At 44.3% G+C, this 19,537-nt stretch overlaps 1 protein-coding gene across 3 annotated transcripts in view; it reads left to right on the top strand.

Annotated features, from left to right (window-relative positions):
• Nucleotides 1-461: 461 nt before the first annotated feature.
• Nucleotides 462-19,537, top strand: part of LOC138809102 (tudor domain-containing protein 10-like) — a 32,939-nt gene continuing 13,863 nt past the window's right edge. For 2 of the 3 annotated variants that reach the window (XM_069995476.1, XM_069995477.1), the window contains exons 1-6: nt 711-981; nt 3,692-3,726; nt 4,420-4,499; nt 6,216-6,274; nt 13,180-13,250; nt 14,386-14,542. In XM_069995476.1, coding sequence (XP_069851577.1) covers nt 919-981; nt 3,692-3,726; nt 4,420-4,499; nt 6,216-6,274; nt 13,180-13,250; nt 14,386-14,542 — 465 coding nt within the window. In that variant the 5' untranslated portion in view covers nt 711-918. Of the gene's footprint in view, nt 574-710; nt 982-3,691; nt 3,727-4,419; nt 4,500-6,215; nt 6,275-13,179; nt 13,251-14,385; nt 14,543-19,537 lie in introns of those variants that run through there. The other variant, XM_069995478.1, reaches the window with a different exon arrangement.

Here is a 19,537-nt window from a genome sequence, read left to right as displayed (position 1 = left end):
CCGGACGCGGACGGCGACAGGCACGACGCGCGCGCGCGGGCCCCGCCCGGCCTCGTCTCCAGCGCAGGCACAGCTGGGGGGCAGGAGGGGGACACCGCGGCTCTCCGGAGGCACCGGGGGGCTTCCCCGCTGTTTCCTCCCGGGATGGGAGAGGCCGAGCCCACGGAAACCCCCGGCAGCCCTGCCCACACTTCCAGGGACCAGAGAGGACCTCCGCGTCAGGACCGTCCCCGGCGCCGCGACGGACGGTAGACGGCCGGCAGACGGCGGGCGAGCCGCCCACCGCCCTGCGCCCCTCCCCTCCGCAGCGGGCGCGTCCCAGCCCCGCACCTCCCGCCCAGATCCCGGGGCCTCGGGAAGGGCGGTGGGCGTGGGTGTGAGGGGGCGGGGTGTGCTGGGGAGAAGCTGGCAGCGCCGCGTCCCGGCGCGCACCGGGCTCTCGGAGGCTGCAGACAGCCCCTCTGCCGGCACCGAGCCGGTCCCCCGCTGCGCGCTGCCTTCGAACTCGCCCGGGAGCGCGCCACGTGCGAGCGCAGAACCGGACAAGGGAGCCTGGGCCTCCCGCAGGACCAGGTGCGCCCCCTGCCTTCGATCCACACAGCTCCCAGGCAGCCGACGGCTGGGCGCTGGGTGCGCGGGGTGGGAGGGGGGAGACGTTTGTTTACTAAAAGTGAGTGGCGGGGAACGGGGCGGGGGAAGGGAAAATCCCGGCCCGCTCGTTCCCGCACTTTCCCTCCTGCACCGCGAGACCTGGCCTCCCAAACCGTGGCCGGCCGCGGATTGGTTGCTGACGGGGAGCCTCCCCCCACCGCCGCGATCGCGCGGAGGCGGAGCGTGGAGGGAGAAGGTGCGAAGGCGACGAAGGCGGGGAGCAGAGGAGCGGTCGTCCAGTCCTGCATTTACCCAGCTTGCAAGAGGATGGATGCCCCACAAGTTTCCAGGCCCCGGTCTGCACGTCGAGGGGTGGCTGCACGGGCCCAGGTTGGAGGCAATTGTGGGAATTGTCCCCATTCCACAGGGTGGTGTGAGGGAGAGTGCGCTGTTGTAGCCGGGGCTTGAGGCCTGCTTGCGTCTGGGAGGAACTGGAGTGGGAATCGGGACACTTGGAGGGTAATTGCAGCTCAGCACGTTCGGGGTGTTAGCACCTCTCCACCCCTCCCGCCCCATTGACACTGTTTGCTTTTTAGTTTAAAAACTAAGCTTAAACTTAATTTCTATACCTGTTCACACAAACAAACAAAAACTGCTGGGCTTACACGAGCTTGAGCTTGTTCTAAATCCTCCAGTACAAGCCATGGAAACAGAACTTTCCTGGACCAGTGTCAGTGAGGAACTCAAGCTGACCATCCTTGAAAATACTGGTTGACTTACTAAAGAAGAAAAAACAAAAGAGCTTTATGAAAATCGAATTTACACACCATAAAATTCACACCAAATAAAATTTTAGCATATTCATTATGTTTGCGATTATCACCAGGAACTAATTTTAGAATATCCGCACTTCCAAAAGAAAAGTGATCATTAGCAGTTAACTCCTCATTGCCTTCCTGCTGCTCTAATCCTAAAGAGCTACTAATCTACTTTGTTTCTACCCTTTTGTCCCTTCTGGAAGTTTCATGTAGTGTAATTGAAATAATATACAGCCTTCTGATTCTATCTCCCCCCCCCCTTTTAGTCTCTGTTTGAAATTCGTCCCTATTGTAGCATGAATTGACACTTTATTCCTTTTATATTTCCCAGTAATATTCCCTGTTAGGATATACCACATTTTGTGTCCATTGCTGATAAACATTTTGATTGTTTCCACTCTTTGGATATTATAAACAATGCTGTTGTGAATATTTGTGAATAGGTGTATGTGGAGCTATGTTTGAATTTCTTAAGTAGCAGGTACCCAAAGTGTAGTTGCAGGATCACAGGGTAATTCACTGGTTAACTTTCTGAGAAACTGCTAAACTCTTCCAAAGTGGTGACACCATTTTACATGACCAAAAATATGAAGGTTGCTACTTTTCTTTTCTTTTTTATAACTGGATGCTATTTGTTTTACTTTGAAAAAATCCACTATGTTTGTATGTGTACATTAAATAAATATATATTTACATCTCTTAAAACTGCAAATAAGACAGTTATCCAGACGAAGTAATAGAGTAGAAGGGAGGTAATGACTTTGGAAAAAAATAAGCTTTTGAAAAAAGATCTCTCTCTTTTGTGGGAGGATTATTTCTGGGATTTATATTCAGGGCTTTCTGCTTGGGAGGCAGGTGCTCTAACACTTGAACCACAATCTCAGTCCCAAGAAAAGTATCATTCAGAATGTGGGCTGCTCTTTTGTTTGGGATATCTTGGTGTCTGCCCTGTCTCCAAAGTCCCTATGCACTTTCAAAGATAACCAAGAAACTGTGATTAACAGCCTATATCCCAGATTTTCCCCATAAACCACTGGGGTTTATTCATCCATTGCTAAGTCTTTTAATAATCTTAACCACTTTTGGTTTTTTTTAGACTTATTTACAGTAAAACAGTTGTTTCCTCCCACAGCTGGGAACAACTTCGAGAAAAGTTTCAGTTTTATTTTAATATTTAATGTTTTAATACATGCATATTTCTCCTGCAGCACTGGAAAAATACTGCTTTAGAACAATATGGATAACCTTCTTATCTGTAGGAATAGAATGAAGGTTGTGGACTCATAGGGCTGAGTTCTGTATCTTTTATAATTTGCAGCACATCATATATCCTTGAGCTTTGGTTTGCCATGTTTATATGATGGGAAGATAGGCTCGAGGCTCAGCAGGGGTTGGGCGGGGAGCGGTATAGCTCAGTGGTAGAGCATGTGCTTCTCCCTGGATTTGATCTCCAAGACCACAAAAACGAAGGAAAGGAAGCCAGTGCTCCACAAGAGTTGTAGCAAGGTGCAAATGAAAGCCATAACAATAAGCACAGTGAGTAACATTTATTGGGTTCCTAATCTGCAGCAGGTGCCTTACAAGCAGCATCTCACTTTACTCTTGTAATCTATGGCATAGGTGCTTTGAGTCCCATCTTACAGATAAAACTTGCACAGCTGGATTGACAGCTGCATCTGTCTACCTCCCCATGCCTGTTCTTCACAGGCCAGCCATGGTTACAGAAGTTGGTAGGAGTTTAAAGTTACTTGTGGGACTTACGTTTCTGTTTGCTACGGGGCTAAAATCAAGTTGTCAGCAAGGCTGTGTTCCTTCTGGTGGCTCTGGAGAGAATGCTAGTCCTTGCCTTTTCCAGCTTCTAAAGGCTGTTCACATTCCTTGGCTGGTTTCTCCTTTTCTGTCTTCAAAGGTTGCAGCAGTGGAGGAGTCTTCATCGGTCATCACTTTAATCTTGCTTCTGTCTTTACATCTGTCCTTCTGCCTTTCTGCCTTCTTGTACTTGCCAGGACCCCTGTGATTACATTGGGCCAATGGGGAGAATCTCTCTACTTTAAGGTCAGCAACCTGAGTAGTTACTTTGATTTTGTCAGCAATCTTAATTCTCCCTGGCCACAAAACCTTAATATATTCTTATATCCTGAGGATTAGAATGCAGATTGCTTGCTAGGAGGGGTGGCGGGGGGGGGGGGGCAGATGTTATCCTTTCTGCCACAGTATATGTTGAGTGGTTATGCAATGATGAATATTCTGACATGCTTCTAACTGGTTGCTTGGCTTTGCAGGAGGTCCTCTTAGAAAGAACTTACCAAGGCAGCATGTAAGTCTCTGTATTGATAAGAAACCCTCACTCTTCTCTTTATCCTTTAATTGGAAATGAGAGACTCACAGACTTTTGTTTGGGCTGGCTTTGAACCGTGATCCTCAGATCTCAGCATCCTGAGTAGCAGGATTACAGGCATGAGCCACTGATGCCCAGCTAGAGCTACTCCGTAATGTTTGACAGTGTCCAGAGCTTCAGAATCACCTTCTGCATCTCTGACCTGTTAATTCTAACTCTAATGTGCTGTGAGTGATTAGAAATCCTGGGGGAGGTCTCCTTAGCTGGAAAACTGACCCTGGGAGGAAGAAGGGAAGCCCTTTATCAGGAAAGGAGTTTGAAGATGTATGCAGAACAGCTTTTGTGTGTGTGTGTGTGTGTGGGTCCTGGAACTTGAACTCAGGGCCTGGATGCTGTTCCTGAGCTTTTGTGCTCAAGGCTAGCACTGTACCACTTGAGACAGCTCTACTTCAAGCTTTCGTTGGTGGTTAATTGGAGATGAGAGTCTCACAGACTTTCTTGCTTGGGCTGGCTTTGAACAGTGACCCTCAGATCTCAGCCCCCTGAGTAGCTAGGGTTACAGGCATGAGCCACTGATGCCAAGCCAGAGCTGCTCTGTAATGTTCTAGCCTGTGCTTCTTTTTGTCTGGATCTGGGTTTGGGAGGTGCAGTAACAACACCTGTGTTTGACAGGGCCTGGAACAGCCATGACTTCCCACCCTCTGCTAAACTACTGTGGAAGAATGAAGTGTTAGAAGAACAGAAATTCCCAGGTAAGTGAGCCTGGAGGTGTTGGTGCTGGGACCTGTGCTCTGTAACCTGGATCCCCATTAATGATGACCAGTAACCTAGTTCGTGTTCAGGAATGGAACTTGGGATCTGCCTTGATACTGTCCTTCCTATAGCCAGCCATTCCATTGCCTTTCACCTGCTAGTAGTGCAGACCTTGTGTGGTACACTCAGTTTCATTCCTGTCTTCTGCATTCACCTTTTACCACTTCCAGTGGTCTAACATCCAGATGTGTTGATGGAACCACTCTGGTCAAGTCCTTCTCCTATATCTCCCAGCCAGTGTGAAGAAGTGTCTCTATGGTAGCACTGCTATCCTCTTCGTGTCTTACCTCACCACTCACCCTTGGGAAGTGAGCCTGATTCAGTGTTACTTTCCCAATGTGCTTGCTTTATTCTTATCTCTGTGTGTTTGCTTGTGCTGTACCCTCCACCTGAATTCCTTGAGGTTTTCATCCCTTGCTCTTTTCCCTAAACTGGATGTAACTGGGAATTTTAACCCCATTAGTCGTGAAGCACTTCCTAGTACCTCACTGAAAGCCTGGGTTACCCAAATTCAGACTGTAACCATGGATGAGTGTTTGCTAAGGGAGTGAGCAAGATATCACTCTCAGTGTTCCCAGAGAGAGGAGTGCTTAGGGGAGTGGTATGTATGAATTCTTTTTTTAAACTTACTTTTAAGATGAATTTTATTGTGTGTATATAAGCTAGACAATATCCTGCTGCCAGATACACATGTATAGTAAAATGGTTACAGTAGTGGAACAAATTAATATAGACCCCATCTTATAGATACCCATTTTCCAACCCCTGAGGCAAAAGCATGTACTCTTACCTAGTAGCAGAAATCTTGAATAGAACACACCACACTCTACTCTGTAGTTGTGCCTTAGATCTTTCTGCTTTATTCAATATACTCCCCTGCTACTTTGTGTTCTTTGGCCTGTGTTTCTATCTCCAGACTCTACCACTGTTTTATTCCATATGTTTGTGACCTCTATGTTTTTCTTTTTTCCTCTCCCCTTTTAAAATGATGGTATTAAGGCTTTTGAACTCAAATTCTGGTGCTGTCTCTTATCTGTTTTTGCTCAAGGTTGGCACTCTATCTTGAGCCACAGCTCCACTTCTGGCTTTTTGGTGTTTAATTGGAAATAGGAATTTCATGGACTTTCCTGCCTGGGCTGATTTGTTTCACTTGCCATAATGTTCTCTTTTACAGTTCATGTTGGGACAGATAGCAAAATTGTCTTTTTTCAAAGACAGAATAATATCTATAAAGTGTGTGTGTGTACACATGTGTGTGCTCACACATGCACATTCACATGCAAGAAAATGCCATAGTTTATCCATTCATCCATTAATGGATACCGAGGTTTTTTCGTACCTTGGCTTGTACTACACTGAATATAAGAGTGTAAATGTCTCTAAGAGGTGGTGCTTCTATTTCCTTTGGGAATAGAAAAGGGATTGCTGGGGCTATGTGAATTTAATTTTAACACCAAAGGAGACAAGAGTCTCTTATGGTTCCAACTTCTTTAAATCTTCCTCCTTCTTCTCTTCCTCTTCTTCATTCTCTTTCTCCACCTTCTTCTCCATGCTAGGGACTGAGCCCAGGGTTTTATGCATGCTAGACAAGCATGCTATTGCTGAGCTGTACCTCTGGACCATGCCTGTCTTTTTAATGCTGTTTTTCTTCCCAGGATGCAAGAGGAGAGAGACCCAGGTCTATGTGGGCAATCTTCCACTGGATGTCTCTGAGGTATTCTTCATGCCCGGTGATAGATGCTGCCCACTCCCCTGGCTTTCCTGTATACCTTATTAACTTGCTGGTAGTCTAATGGTGCCAGTTCTGGAATACCTCTGTGAGTTATGAAGGTTCAGGCAGTCCTTACTAGTGACTTGGGTGACCAGTGGTCAGTCTTTAAGCCCAGACTCTTGGGTATCCACATGTCAGTTCAGTCCACATGTCCCTATATGCCAACTAAAGAGAAATGGTGAAGGACAGAAAAAGAGGTTTATTATGTGGCTTGGGCAGCCAGGAAGATAGTGTGTCTGTTCATCTTTAGCCACCTTTGGGGTACAGACATGAGCTAAATTTTAATAGATAGAGAACTATTAGTGATACCTAAGAAAGGGTGAGTTTCCACCAGATACAATTCAATATTCAAAGGTAATAATTTACTAATGTAAATTTAAGGAAAAGACTAAATACCCTGCTTTATTTTTTCAGGATAAACTCTAGTCAGTGAAAGGTTTTTGTTTTTGTTTTTGATAATACTAAGATTTGAACTCAGGGCCTTGGTAGGCAAATGTTCTACCATTTGAGCCCCACGAGATAGGGTCTCTGGTTTTTGCCTGAATTGGCCTCAGATTCTGGTCCTTCTACCTATGCTGACTATATAGCTAGGGCTACATGAAACCACCATGCTTGTTTTGTTTGTTGAAATGAGCCCTCACTAACTTTTACCTGAGCTAGCCTTAGACTACAGTCCTCTTGATTTCCACCTTGTGAGTAGCTGAGATTACAGATGTAAGCCACTATGCTTGGCTGAGAGAAAACTCTTTACAGAAGAACTCTAGCTCATAAATCTAGAAGAAATGATAGAATTGGGAAATTCCTATTTTGCTAACACCCAGTAAAATGACTGTTTGAGACAGGGGTTATATGAGCATATTTAATTGACAGGCAGCTTTGTGATGGAATGAACAATTTATTATCATGTGAACTTAACTGATTAATTTCAGCATTCCTGAAGGTAAGATGTGAGATCTAAGTCCCTGAAGTGATTAACTATGAACCCATAGCATCTGTAAAGTATTCTAGGCAAAACAGTTAACACCCTTAACCTATGTTATTTATAGGAATTATAGGAAATAGGATATCAGGTTAATGCTGCCCAGAAGAAGCTGTACTCTTGTCTACACAAGTATAGCTGACCTGGTTTCTATAACAATTTTCAATTGAAAATTTTCACACAGGCAGCTGGGTGCTGGTAGCTCATACCTATAATCCTAGCTACTCAGGTGGCTGATATTTGAGGACCGGGGTTCCAAGTCAGTCAGGATAGGAAGGTCTGTGAGACTTTTACCTTCAATTAACCACCTAAGAGCTAGAAGTGGAGCTGTGGCCCAAAGCTCAGAGAAGCACCCAGGCCTTGAATTCAAGCCCCGTGACTGACAAAAAAAAAAAAAAAAGAGACATATAAACAATCTGGAAGAGATTTAAAGGCACTTAGAGATTGGATGCAAACTCACATCAGTAATCTCAGGAGGTGGAGATTGGGAGGATCCTGGCTTAAGACCAGCCTAGGTAAAAAGTACTTGAGACCACATCCCAACAAGAAGGTGGGCATGGTAGCATCCATCTGCAACCCTAGCTATTCAGAGGCATAGGTAGATCTTGGTCCAAGGCCAGCCCCAGGCTGAGGGGAAGGATGGACTAGAGGACCTATCTGAACAAAATAACTAAAATGAAAAAAGGACAAGGGATGTGACTCAAGTGGTAGATCACCTGCTACTAAGTTCAGATCCCAGTACTACCAAAAAGAGAAAAATAGATATTTAGTAAAGACAAGAGAAATGATAACCAAAAATCATTGGTAGACCTTGTTTTGATTCTAATTTGGACAAAACCATAAAATATTTTTGAAATGATAAGATTTTTCTGTTGATAAGGAATTGTTTGTTTTCTTACTTTGATACTGGCATTGTGTCAAATAAGAAAAGTCTTTTTTTTTTGAGGTGTGTGCTGAAGTGTATAAAAGTACAGTGTTTAGATTTGTTTTAAGACATTCCAACAAATGTGCTTTGCAGAGAAAGATGGCTAGCAACTCACTTTCACAGTAACGGAGCCTGGTTCCCTCTGATCCAAGCCTCCAATGGCTTCCAACTGCTTCTTCTCCCTTCTCTGTCTTTGTGTTGCTGTCCTGTACCTACATGTCCTTTGCCTTCTCTGTTAGCTCTCGTGTGCGGCATTAGCTTCTGGCTGGCCTCTACCCTGCCTTGGGCCTTTGTTGCTGCTCTGCCCTCAGCTCAGTATGTTCTGCTACTGCAAAACAGAGATGTTCTATGAAGGTCCCTTTTTTGAGGGAGTGGGTACTGAGGCTTGAACTCAAGACCTCCCAGAAATTCCTTTTTGGTTGTTTCTGAGCAGAAGGTATGCACAGTTTTGTTGGGGTAGGGTACTGATAGGTAGTAGAGGAAGGGAGCAGAGGTGGCTGTGTCAGGAGGACTGCAGGAACATTGCAGGTACGACTGGCGCAGAGTGCAAAGTACAGAAGGGCAGAGTTAGGTGTGTTGCCAGAGAGGAGTAGAATGTTAGGGTCTGTTGGATCTCAGCCACGAAGACGGGTTGGAGAGCTAAAAGTGTGAGCAGAAAAGATGGTGGAGGATTGAGAGGGGAAGGCTTGAAGTGGCTCTGGATGGCTTGGCCATAGCCAGTGACTGAGGCACTGGTCAGGGATAGAGTGTGCTCTAGGAAATAGGATGCTGAGGTGGTGGGCAGTAGTTTCTATTCTGTGTGCCCTGATTTTTATCACTCCACAAAATTTAAAACACACACTCATGTTAGCCCTTCTAGCCCTAGTTAGTAATTTTGTTGTATAGTATTCTGTTAGGTGCACTTACCACTGGCTGTTTATTCATCAATAGACATTCTGATACTACTTAGGTTATGCCATATAAAAATGATTGGTATTGGATCATTTTTTTGCCTGTAGAAGTATCAGTTTCAGCCAGGTGCCGGTGGCTCACGCCTGTAATCCTAGCTACACAGAGACTGAGATCTGAGGATTGGGGTTAGAAGCCAGGCTGGGCAGGAAAGCCCATGAGACTCTTATCTTCAGTAAACTACTCAGAAAAAGCCAGAAGTGGCACTTTGGCTCAAGTGGTAGGGTGCTAGCCTTGAGCAAAAGAAGCTCAGACACAGTGCTCAGGCCTTTCAAGCCCCAGGACTGGAAAAAAATACCGGTTTGACATGATTCTAATTCCTAATTTTTGCTGCCTCAGACAGAGTGAAGTTGGTTGAACACGTTTGTATGGACAAGTGTGTATGTCTGGAGTCTGACCTAGGTGTGGCAACCTAGGGCCAGATAGCAAGCTTGACCAGAGTGAGGAGTAATTTGTACACCTGCTAGCAGCACCATCCTCACCAGTTCTTGGTAAAGTCCAGCTGTCAGTGGCTGCTAGTCTGATGGATGTGAAATTATGTAGCAAGTATGTGACTGTAGTAGCTGCCTTGCCAAAGTCAGTGGTTCTTTGATGATAATATTGTAATTAGTAGCAGGCTGTATGTCCCATGAGCAGTATGGCCAGCAGTGATTGACTGAAGATGATGTTAAGTGGAATAGTTATGAAGGTACAGCAGGAGTGATGATCCTATAGTAGATGTCCCTTGCTCATGTTTTGGTGGTAGGTTGATGAATAATACTTCTTTTCTTATCTTCATTTTAATATTTCCATAATAAATATTAATGGTTTTATAATTAAAAAATCTTAACAAGTTGTTTTCATTGATTAAAATGAGATGTAAATGAATCCCTATGGGCACAAGGCAATTTTAACTTAATGTACCAAGCCTTCTGCAAATCTATAAACAATTAAAAAATTAAACTGTTAAAGAGCATAAGAGAAAAAGTTTCAATTAGGGCTTGCCTTCAGATTTTAAGATTTTAAAAAAAATTACGGCTCTTAACAGTAATAGTGTCTGCTGATGGGGTGCTCTCATTGATGACAGTGGGTGGAGATGTATTTGTTCATGTGTTGGGGGTGGCCTCACACTCAAGCACATTTTCAGAAAATGTGTTTCCTGAATCTGCTGGGTGCCAGGAGGGAGTAGTTTTTTGTTTTTGTATTTTTTGTTTTTACCTTGGCTGTATATTAGAATTATCTGGGGGACTTAAAAAAAAAGTCATGGTGCTTTAGTCCCAACCCCAGCGTTCTGATTTTGTTCATCTGGGATGGGCTAGCCTTTGCATTGGTAGTTAAAAAGGAGGAGGAGGGGGAGGGGGAGGGGGAGGGGGGGAGGGGGGAGGGGGAGGAGGGGGAGGAGGAGGAGGAGGAGGAGGAGGAGGAGGAGGAGGAGGAGGAGGAGGAGGAGGAGGAGGAGGAAACACTAATAACTTCCAAACTGAATCTTGTCTGAAGTTAGAATTGAGAACCACTATTATATAACCAACTTTCTATAAAGGATGCACAATAATTTTTTTTTATTTTGTGGGGAGATAGTGGTGTTTAAATTTAGCACCACATGCTTTCTAGACAGGCAGTCTTTTTTTTGGGGGGTCCGGTTGTGGGGCCTGAACTCTGGGCCTGGGCACTGTCCCTCAGCTCTTCAGCTCAAGGCTAGCGCTCTACCACTTGAGCCACAGCGCCACTTCCGTCTTTTTTCTTTTTGCATATGTGGTGCTAAGGAATCGAGCCCAGGGCCTCGAGCATGCAAGGCAAGTGCTCTACCACTGAGCCACCTTCCCAGCCCACAGGCAGTCTTATTACTTGTGACACTTCACCAGCCCTTGTTGATTTAGTTTATTTTTCAGGTGGGATCTTATGCTTCTGCGTAGGGGAAGCCTTGGACTGATATCCCCTGTAGCCAACATGTAGTCAGATAGGAAATATTCTATACTCTGAATGCCATGTGCCTCTGTTAACTCAGCCCATATACAATGAATGGATCCATAGATGATCAGTAAATTAATGTATGTAGTTAGGTTTCTTTTTCTTTTCTTTTCTTTTTTTTCTTTTTTTTTTGCCAGTTCTAGGGCTAGAACTCAGAGCCTGGACACTGTCCCTGAGGTTTTATTTTATTTTATTTTTCAATTTTATTGTAAAGATGCTGTATAGAGCGGTTACAGTTACCCTTGAATTTTTTGCTCAAGGCTAATGCTCTACCACTTGAACCACAGCAGCTTCACTTTTGGCTTTTTAGTGGTTAATTGGAAATAAGAATCTCACAGATTTTCCTGTCTGGACTTAGCTACTCAAGCTGAGTAGCTAAGATCACAGGTGTGAGCCACCAAGGCCAGATGATTTTTCAGTAAAACTTTATTAACTTTATTAACACAAACAAGGTAAGCAGGCTGTATTAGCCCCAAGACTTGTGGTTTCCCAATACCTGCTTTAATAATAGGAAGATAGTATTTTACCATTTTTAATAATGGTAAAACCTGAGACAAAATTAAGAGGGTGTTAGTTTGTTTGAAAAAGAGTCTTACTGTGTAGCCCAAGCTACCGTAAACTCAGAATACTTTTGCCTCCCATCCCCAAGGCATATACCTCCACACTGATTTTTTTTTTTTTGCATGATGCAATAGAAAGAAAGTAAAATTTAGAGTTAAAGTTCTGAGTGCAAGTTCTAGCTGTGACTTGGTTCTATAATCTTAGGGAAGTCACTTAACCTTTTTTTTAATGCCTCTGTGATGAGTGCAGTAATAATATATACTTCTCTGGGTGGTTATGAGGACCAGCTAGCATAAAGTATATGAAAGTACTTAATAAACTGAAAATGCTAAGCTGTTCTTGTAAGTTGCTTGTTGCTAAGCATCTTGTAGATTCTAGTATAATAAACATTAAATATTTAAAGGTAAAGCATATTAAAAAAATGGAATTTAAATCCATTGTAAACATGAAACCCAAGGAAAATCGATTATACACAATGCATTTTTATTTTCTTCCACTAACAAAATAACTTTAGATGGATGAAATCTGCTTTTAAAAGAAGATGGCATAGAGGCTGGGAATGTGGCTTAGTGTCTAGCATGCATGAGGCTCTGGCTTCCATTCCTCAGCACCATTTCCAAAATGGGGTTTCCAGGGAAGAATGAATTGTCATCATGGTTGTGAATTTTGTATCCATAATGTGCTGGTAGGGAGCTAAGGAAGGAGAAAACATCAAAGGTGCAGGTAGAGGTTGAAGGAGCTGAGGCCCAAGGGAGGCCAGACAGTGGACACTGGGTAACACCTATGACCTTCAGGGAAGCTCTTTCCTCAGCAGAGGAGGGAAGGAAGCAAACTGCACGCAGTCAGGAGAAAGTGTGTGGGAGGAAACAAGATAGGGACGAGGTAGGGACTACCTAGTTTGGCAGAAAAGAGAGGGTGTGGTTCTAAAGATCATTAGAGTGACATAGGTTGAGAAGGGATGGAACTGGAGCTCACTGATGAGGAGAGGCAGCTTGATGAAAGATGAAGCGTGGATGGGGCATGAGTGTGAAGAAACATACAGGGATGGAAAAGGTGACCACATCCCTGGGCAGTGGAGGCCAGACTATGATTGAGAGCATTGGGGAGGAGGTCTGCAGAGCTGAGGAAGTCACTTCCTCTGGGGGGACCTGCCCTGACCACCTCCTTTCCTCCAGATCTTAGTTCAGTACCCACACAGGATGTACTGTACTGTGGAATTTACCATCCTGCAAGGAAATGGTCAGTTCATTGATTGTATTATCTTTCCCCTCTCACCTGCTGAGATTCACTGAAAGCAAATACACTGTTCTGTCTGTTTCTGTGTTGACAGCATGCACCATAAAACCTGGCACATGAGGCACAGAATAGCTTCCCTTCATATATACGTTCATCTGAGTGCAGATTGGCTGGTTGGGGAATCTAAGACTTTAGAACTACTTGTAAGTTATGTCACCAGCTCTCTTTCTCTTTTAAACCCTGCCGTTGTAGGAAGAAATTTTCTCCCTTCTAAAGGACTATAATGCTCTCCAAGTCTGCAGAATCCAGAACGGCTGCAAATGGTAATGACTGTTGGTAATGACTGTTCTTCCTTTGTTTGCTTTGGGAAGTAACTCCTTTCCTCTGTCCATTTGCTGATGCACTGGTGTTGCAGGCTAGCCTAGTAACTCCCAGATCCACACCCACTGATCTGGCAGAGTGACATCTGGGAAACCCCCTTTCCATATTTAACCCTGTGGCTCAGCAGCCAATACTGTCTTGTCAATACAACCCTAGTTTAACAGTCTCTAGACCAAGGTATATTTTTGCTGTATTCTTGCTCCACTTTTTTACTTGAGGTAGGGGATTATACCACTCTCAGAGTCAGATGCCAGTGGTTCAGGCTTGTAATCCTTGCTACTTAAGAGCCTGTGATTGGGAGGATTGTGGTTCGAGGCCAGCTCAGGCAGAAAAGTTCATGGGATTCCCTACTCAATGGAGAGCTGTGCTCCTGTTATCCTAGCTACTATGGGAAGCCAAACATAGGCAGATCACACTCAGGCACTCACCCTCAGGAACTCACACTCAAACAGGAAATGGGGCCATATTTCAAGATTAACTAGCATAAAAAGGAATGGAGGCATAGTTCAGTGTTAAGAGCATCTGCTTAGCAAGGGAGGCCTTGAGTACTCTTAAAAAAAATCCTCAAAAGTTTCAGGCACCAGTGACTCATGCTTGTTATTGTAGCTACTCAGGAGGCGGAGATCAGATGATTGTGGCTCAAAGTCAGTCCAGGCAGGAAAGTCTGTGACATTCTTATCTCCAATTAACCACCAAAAATCCAGAAGTGGAGCCATGGGTCAAGTGCTAGAGTGCTAGTCTAGAGCAAAAAAGGGACTGTGTCCCTAGCCCTGAGTTTGAACACACAAGTGCACACGCACGCATACACACACACATAATCCCTCAAACCAAAAAAAACTTCAAACCCACAAACATACCATAAAATATGACATGCTGATAGTCAGTTCATTTCTTCTGATTGTCAGGCCAGGCCCAGTGCTCAGTCCGGATCTGATTCTGGTCTGTCTGTGTGTCCTGTCCTATTGCTGCAGAAGAGCATCAGAAGATGGCTCTGCAGCTCCTTCCTGATGCTGCCCTGCAGTTCTGATCTGCTCTTGAGCTCTGCTCATAGCTGCCCTCTCTCTCCTTCCTTTTCAGCTTTGCATTTGTAGATCTGGGATCCATGGAGAATGTGGCACTTGCAATCCAGGAGCTGAATGGCAGGCTCTTCCATGGCAGAAAATTGTTTGTGAATACAAACAAGAGGATTCACAGAAGGACCCCTAAGGTGGCCCAGTGGCCCCAGGAGCTGCAGGTAGGTCTTCTGGCCTCTCCATGCTTGGATCACCTTGTTTTCACTCCTCAGAGCTGGACAGTCTTTGGTCTCAGTTTCTTCATCCTCCTTTGGTCCTTTCTAGCTACAGAGAAGTCAGGGCTTTAGTGAACTTTAGGAGTTTTGACCTCTAGGAGCAAAGTCAGGTGCAGAAAACTTAGAATTTCAAACAAAAGTGAATCTGTATTCTTTGCAAGGACAAAAGAGATCATGAGGTAGTCCAATCAGGACTTTTCAATCTGGAATATTGAAATTCAGGTTTTAACTTGTTTACAGTAGCAAACATTAATTGAGTGTGTGTTTGCACAGCCTGATTCTGGCTGCTGGTGTGGAGCATAAGACAAAGATGAGTAAAATCTGCAAGGCAAACATTGCCAAGTATGAGGTATGGGGAGGGGCTTTAGGGAGCAGTACCTGGAGGTGGCAGAGAAGGGGAGGCCCATACCTGATCTTCAGGAACTTTCCTCACAAGAGAGGCCCTCTTGAAAGGGATCCCCATTTCAGAGCCTGAAGTGGCTGTATTACAGAAATTGGAATGCAGTGGATTATACCTGTTAGTTATCTGTTTTTCTTTCTGGTGGAAGAAGTCAGGACAAGGTAGAGACCAAAGTTGGTCTGGGGTCCCCTTCATGTTATCAGGGATCAGGCAGGGAGAAGAAGAGAAGACATGGTAGAAGCACATCTCAGAAGCCTGAGTACAGTACTACTGGTGTTCATTGGGTAGGATTGTGACTCCTGGCCTTCCATGCAAAGGCTGGAGGTGTGGTCTTTAAAGACAGGCATATAGTTGGGGTTCTCTCAACAAGGAAGAAGAGAGAAATTTTAATTTGCACATGACCCTGTAGCTAACAGGGCATCTACAAAGCTGGAGAAGTTGGAGATGGGAGCAGAGAGATGCGTTAAAATTACCACAAGAAGATTATCAGATGGTTCTTCTTGCTAATTCCAAACTGTTTTTTACCTTTTCTCTTTAACTTCTGCTCTTTCAAAGGGCAGACTGTCAGATTATCCCACCTGTTCACCGTGGTTGCAGTCACCTACTATTCTTTGCCAGGACCCTTTGTCACTGAAACTGAAGTGTCTGGCTCACCATTTTTCTTGGATCATCACCCAGATTCAGTGTCTCTGTAGATGATTCCCTTACTAGACCATTGTACCTTTCATGGTCTAGATTTCATGTTTAGTTTCTCATTTTTCTAGCTATATTTCAGATCTTGTTATTGCTTACAACCACGCATATCCAAAATATCTCAAGTATCTCATTCGATAACCCCCATCTATGAAGGTCTCTTTCTTTAGAAGAGTGATTCTCAAATTTTAACAAGCGTAGAAGCAACCTAGAAGTTTGTTAAAACAGTTTTTCTGTTTTTGTCGGTCGTGGGGCTTGAACTCTGGGCTTGGGTGCTGTCCCTGTGCTCTTCAGCTCAAGGTGAGCACTCTACTGCTTGAACCACAGCACCACTTCCGGTTTTCTAGTGGTTTATTTGAGATAAGAGTCTCACGGACTTTCCTGCCCAGGCTGCCTTTGAACCGCGATCCTCAGATCTCAGCCTCCTGAGTAGCTAGGATTGCAGGCATGAGCCACTGGCACCCGGCATTAAAACAGTTTTCTAGGTCAACTGTGGTGGTTCACATTTGTAATCTCAGTACTCAGGAAGCTGAGACAGGAGGATCAGGCGTTCCAGGCCAGTCTCAGATACACAGAAAATCCTTTTTCTTGTGAACTAGCCTTTCTAGGGTCTCAAGTGGGCCTTCAGGGTGTTCTCTGGTCAGGTGGGAACACCATCGACCCCCCCACTATTGGATCTTTCGATGTACAGTTCCTCTCTGGTCCTTCCCCCAGGTCTGACAAAATTTGTTCTCCAGGCTTCTCAGAACATGCCCTGCACCTTATCTGACCTTTTCTGCTTGACTCGGACATATACTAGTTATTGCAAATAAGGGAAACCATGGGACCTATGTTTCTTAGGCTACTTTTTTTTTTAAGAAACAAAATTTTTATTTTGAATGATCTTTTTTTTTTTTTTTTGCCAGTCCTGGGCTTGAAGTCAGGGCCTGGGCACTGTCCCTGAACTTCTTTTGCTTAAGGCTAGCACTCTACTACTTGAGCCATAATGCCACTTCCAGCTTTTTCTGTTCATGTGGTTCTGAGGAATTGAACCCAGGTCTTTATGCACAAGCACTCTACCACATTCCTAGCCCTGAATGATGTTTTTCTGCAGTTCTCTATTTTTTTAAATTTTATTTTAAGGGTGTTTTTAGTTGTCATAAAAGTATTTTATCATGGCTTCCCTGAAATATTTGTCAGGTAATTCTGACATGTGTGTCATTTTGGCATTGGCAGCAATTGATTGTGTTTTCATTCAGTTCAATATCTTTCTGGTTCTTGGTATGACAGATGAACCTGGGCATTTTCTTCTAAGTTATGAGACTGGATTTTATTTCATTCTATTCTTCCTCCAGCAGTGAAGGGAGGAGTCCAGGTCCTCACTGGGCTGCCTTGGGTTGTGGAGGCTCCTGGTCACTGCTGTTGGTGGCTCATGGTTTCCACTGATACATTGGTGGGAGTGGCTTTGTTGCCACTGTAGAAATTCCTAGCTCTTCACTGGACCTCCTCTGGCCTACCCCAGCAGGGATCAGGAGGGACTTATTCCTTTTGGGTGAGTGTGGACATCCAGGATTTCCATGTTGTCTCCATTGATAACCAGGCTGTGTAGTGGGGGCCAGGGGAGGGAGGCTGGTTTTGTTATTGATACCACCAGGTATTGGGGTGGAAGGCTAAGCTCCTGTTCTGCTTTTGCTGATGTGTATGGTGATGGGGTCACTTCTTTTGTGGTGGTTGGTTGGAGTAAAAGTTATACCCTAAAAGTTTTCTGTCTTATGAAGCAGTGTTCTTTCTAGCCTTTTAGCTTGAGAAAGAAGGCTTTGTTTTGTCTATTCTTATTGGCTTTTCTAGGCTGCTTAGACTTCTCAGTTCTAAGTCTGGGATGTACAAGTTAAAAGGAAACTCCAGAGAACTCATCACTATGCTGTACCTTGAGTTACTAGGTCTTTAGGTATTCTGCATTCTTCACTCTACCTCTCAGAGTCCTCTTACGTTTGTCTTATATGCACCATCCATAGTGTTTAGTTTTATTTAGTAGAGGAATAGGAAGAGACATGCCTGTCCCACCTTACCAGAATGGAAGTTCTCGGAGTGGTTTAAAAAAATTTTTAATGGTTAAGCTGGGTGCCCGTGGCTCATGCCTGTAATCCTAGCTACTCAGGAGGCTGAGATCTGAGGATCACGGTTCAAAGCCAGCTCGGGCAGGAAAGTCCATGAGACTCTTATCTCCAATAAGCCACCAGAAAACCAGAGTGGCGCTGTAGCTCAAGTGGTAGAGCACTAGCCTTGAGCTGAAGAGCTGAGGGACAGTGCTCAGGGCCAGAGTAAAAGACCCACGATCGACAAACAACAACAACAACAAAAATTAATGGTTGAAACAAACCACATGAATGATATTTATTGACAGATGATGGCGATGATACTGAAATGTCAGTGTCAGCTGAGGTGTAGTGTGGTGGCTTTCACTTATAATTCCAGCACTCAAGAAGCTGAGACAGGAGGATCTCTAGAAATGTGGAGTCTCAAAAAACATGCTCGAAGTATTTGTTAACAGAAATCTATAAAGGGATGGATAATAAAATGAAGCCGTAAACAAAAAAAAGAGGCAGTCTTAAGATCCAATCAGAGAAAGTTTTGGAATACTCATCTCAGCAGACAATTCAGGATAGATCAGGATGATGTAGGCAGGAAGGGAAAAGGAAAATAGAGATGTGTTTTAAAGAGCTATTCCCATTATCAAGTGAGAAAGCTGAGTTGACAATTCAAGGAAATGTAAGCAAATGGAAGTGGGAAAAGCAGCATTAATTCCTAGAGGAAAGGTTATGTAAGAATAAAAAAAGCAGTAATGGTTACATGGACAATATCACAATACCAAAGGGTTTAAGTAGGGAGCCAAATAATTAGGTTTAACTAGTTTACATTAAAAAAATCAAACTTACTGAAGTACTATGTATACTTCTTGAAGGATAATTTACTTAAAACGAAACCATTTTAGTGTGGTTAGATGAATTTTGACAAATGTATATATGACTATGTAACTACTGTCACTGTTATCCACATGCCATCACACGATTCTCTCATGTCCCTTCCCATCAGCCAATAATTGCCCTAACCCCTTGTGGCCCCAGGCAGGTACTGATACTCTTGCTATCTCCTTAGATGAGGTTTGTCTTCCCTGGAGGTCCCTGTGCATGGATCTCTCTCATACGCTTCTCTATGTCTGGCTTCTTTCACCTGGTGAAATGTTACCAAGGTCAGCTGTTGGCTGCTTCTTCACAATTCTTCATTTCTTAGTGCTATTCTATTATGTGGATGCAACCACCATTTATGTGTCCATCTACGTTTAAAGTTTAGGGTTTGAACACAGGGCCGTGGTTTACTTAGGCAAGCTTTCTGCCACTTGAGCCAGACCTGTAGACATAGATTTAAGTTTTCAGAGAACCCTATAGAGCCAAAGAGGAAGCAGAAAGACTTCAGCAGTCCAGTACAGGATGACAATGTCTTGTAGCAGTCCCAGTGATGTTCCTATGCATGCCAAGTACATCCTCACCACAGGACCTTTGGAACTGCTACTGTCAGCCTGAAGGCTCTGCTGGTAGATGACCGGAGGCTTGGCTTTTTCAGTTCTTTCCAGCATCTGTTAAACTGTCATCTCCTCAGAGCTCTTCCTGAGACAATGCCCACCCCAGGCTTTCTCCATCCTCCTTGCCTGTTTCTTTATTGCCACTCCTCAACATTCCTCTCTGTAGACTTACCTTAGTGTCTACTGCTTCCCCGAGAATGTGAGCTTCAGGCAGGCAGGCAGGCAGGCAGGTACTTTAGAAATACTCGTAAAACAAGTGTGGACTCCCTGAGAACAGGGCCTATGCATT

The sequence above is a fragment of the Dipodomys merriami genome, unplaced genomic scaffold, assembly GCF_024711535.1.
Source record: "Dipodomys merriami isolate MVZ:Mamm:240054 unplaced genomic scaffold, mDipMer1.0.p SCAF_485, whole genome shotgun sequence".
Lineage (NCBI taxonomy): Eukaryota > Metazoa > Chordata > Mammalia > Rodentia > Heteromyidae > Dipodomys > Dipodomys merriami.
This window is presented reverse-complemented; position numbering and strand designations above follow the sequence as displayed.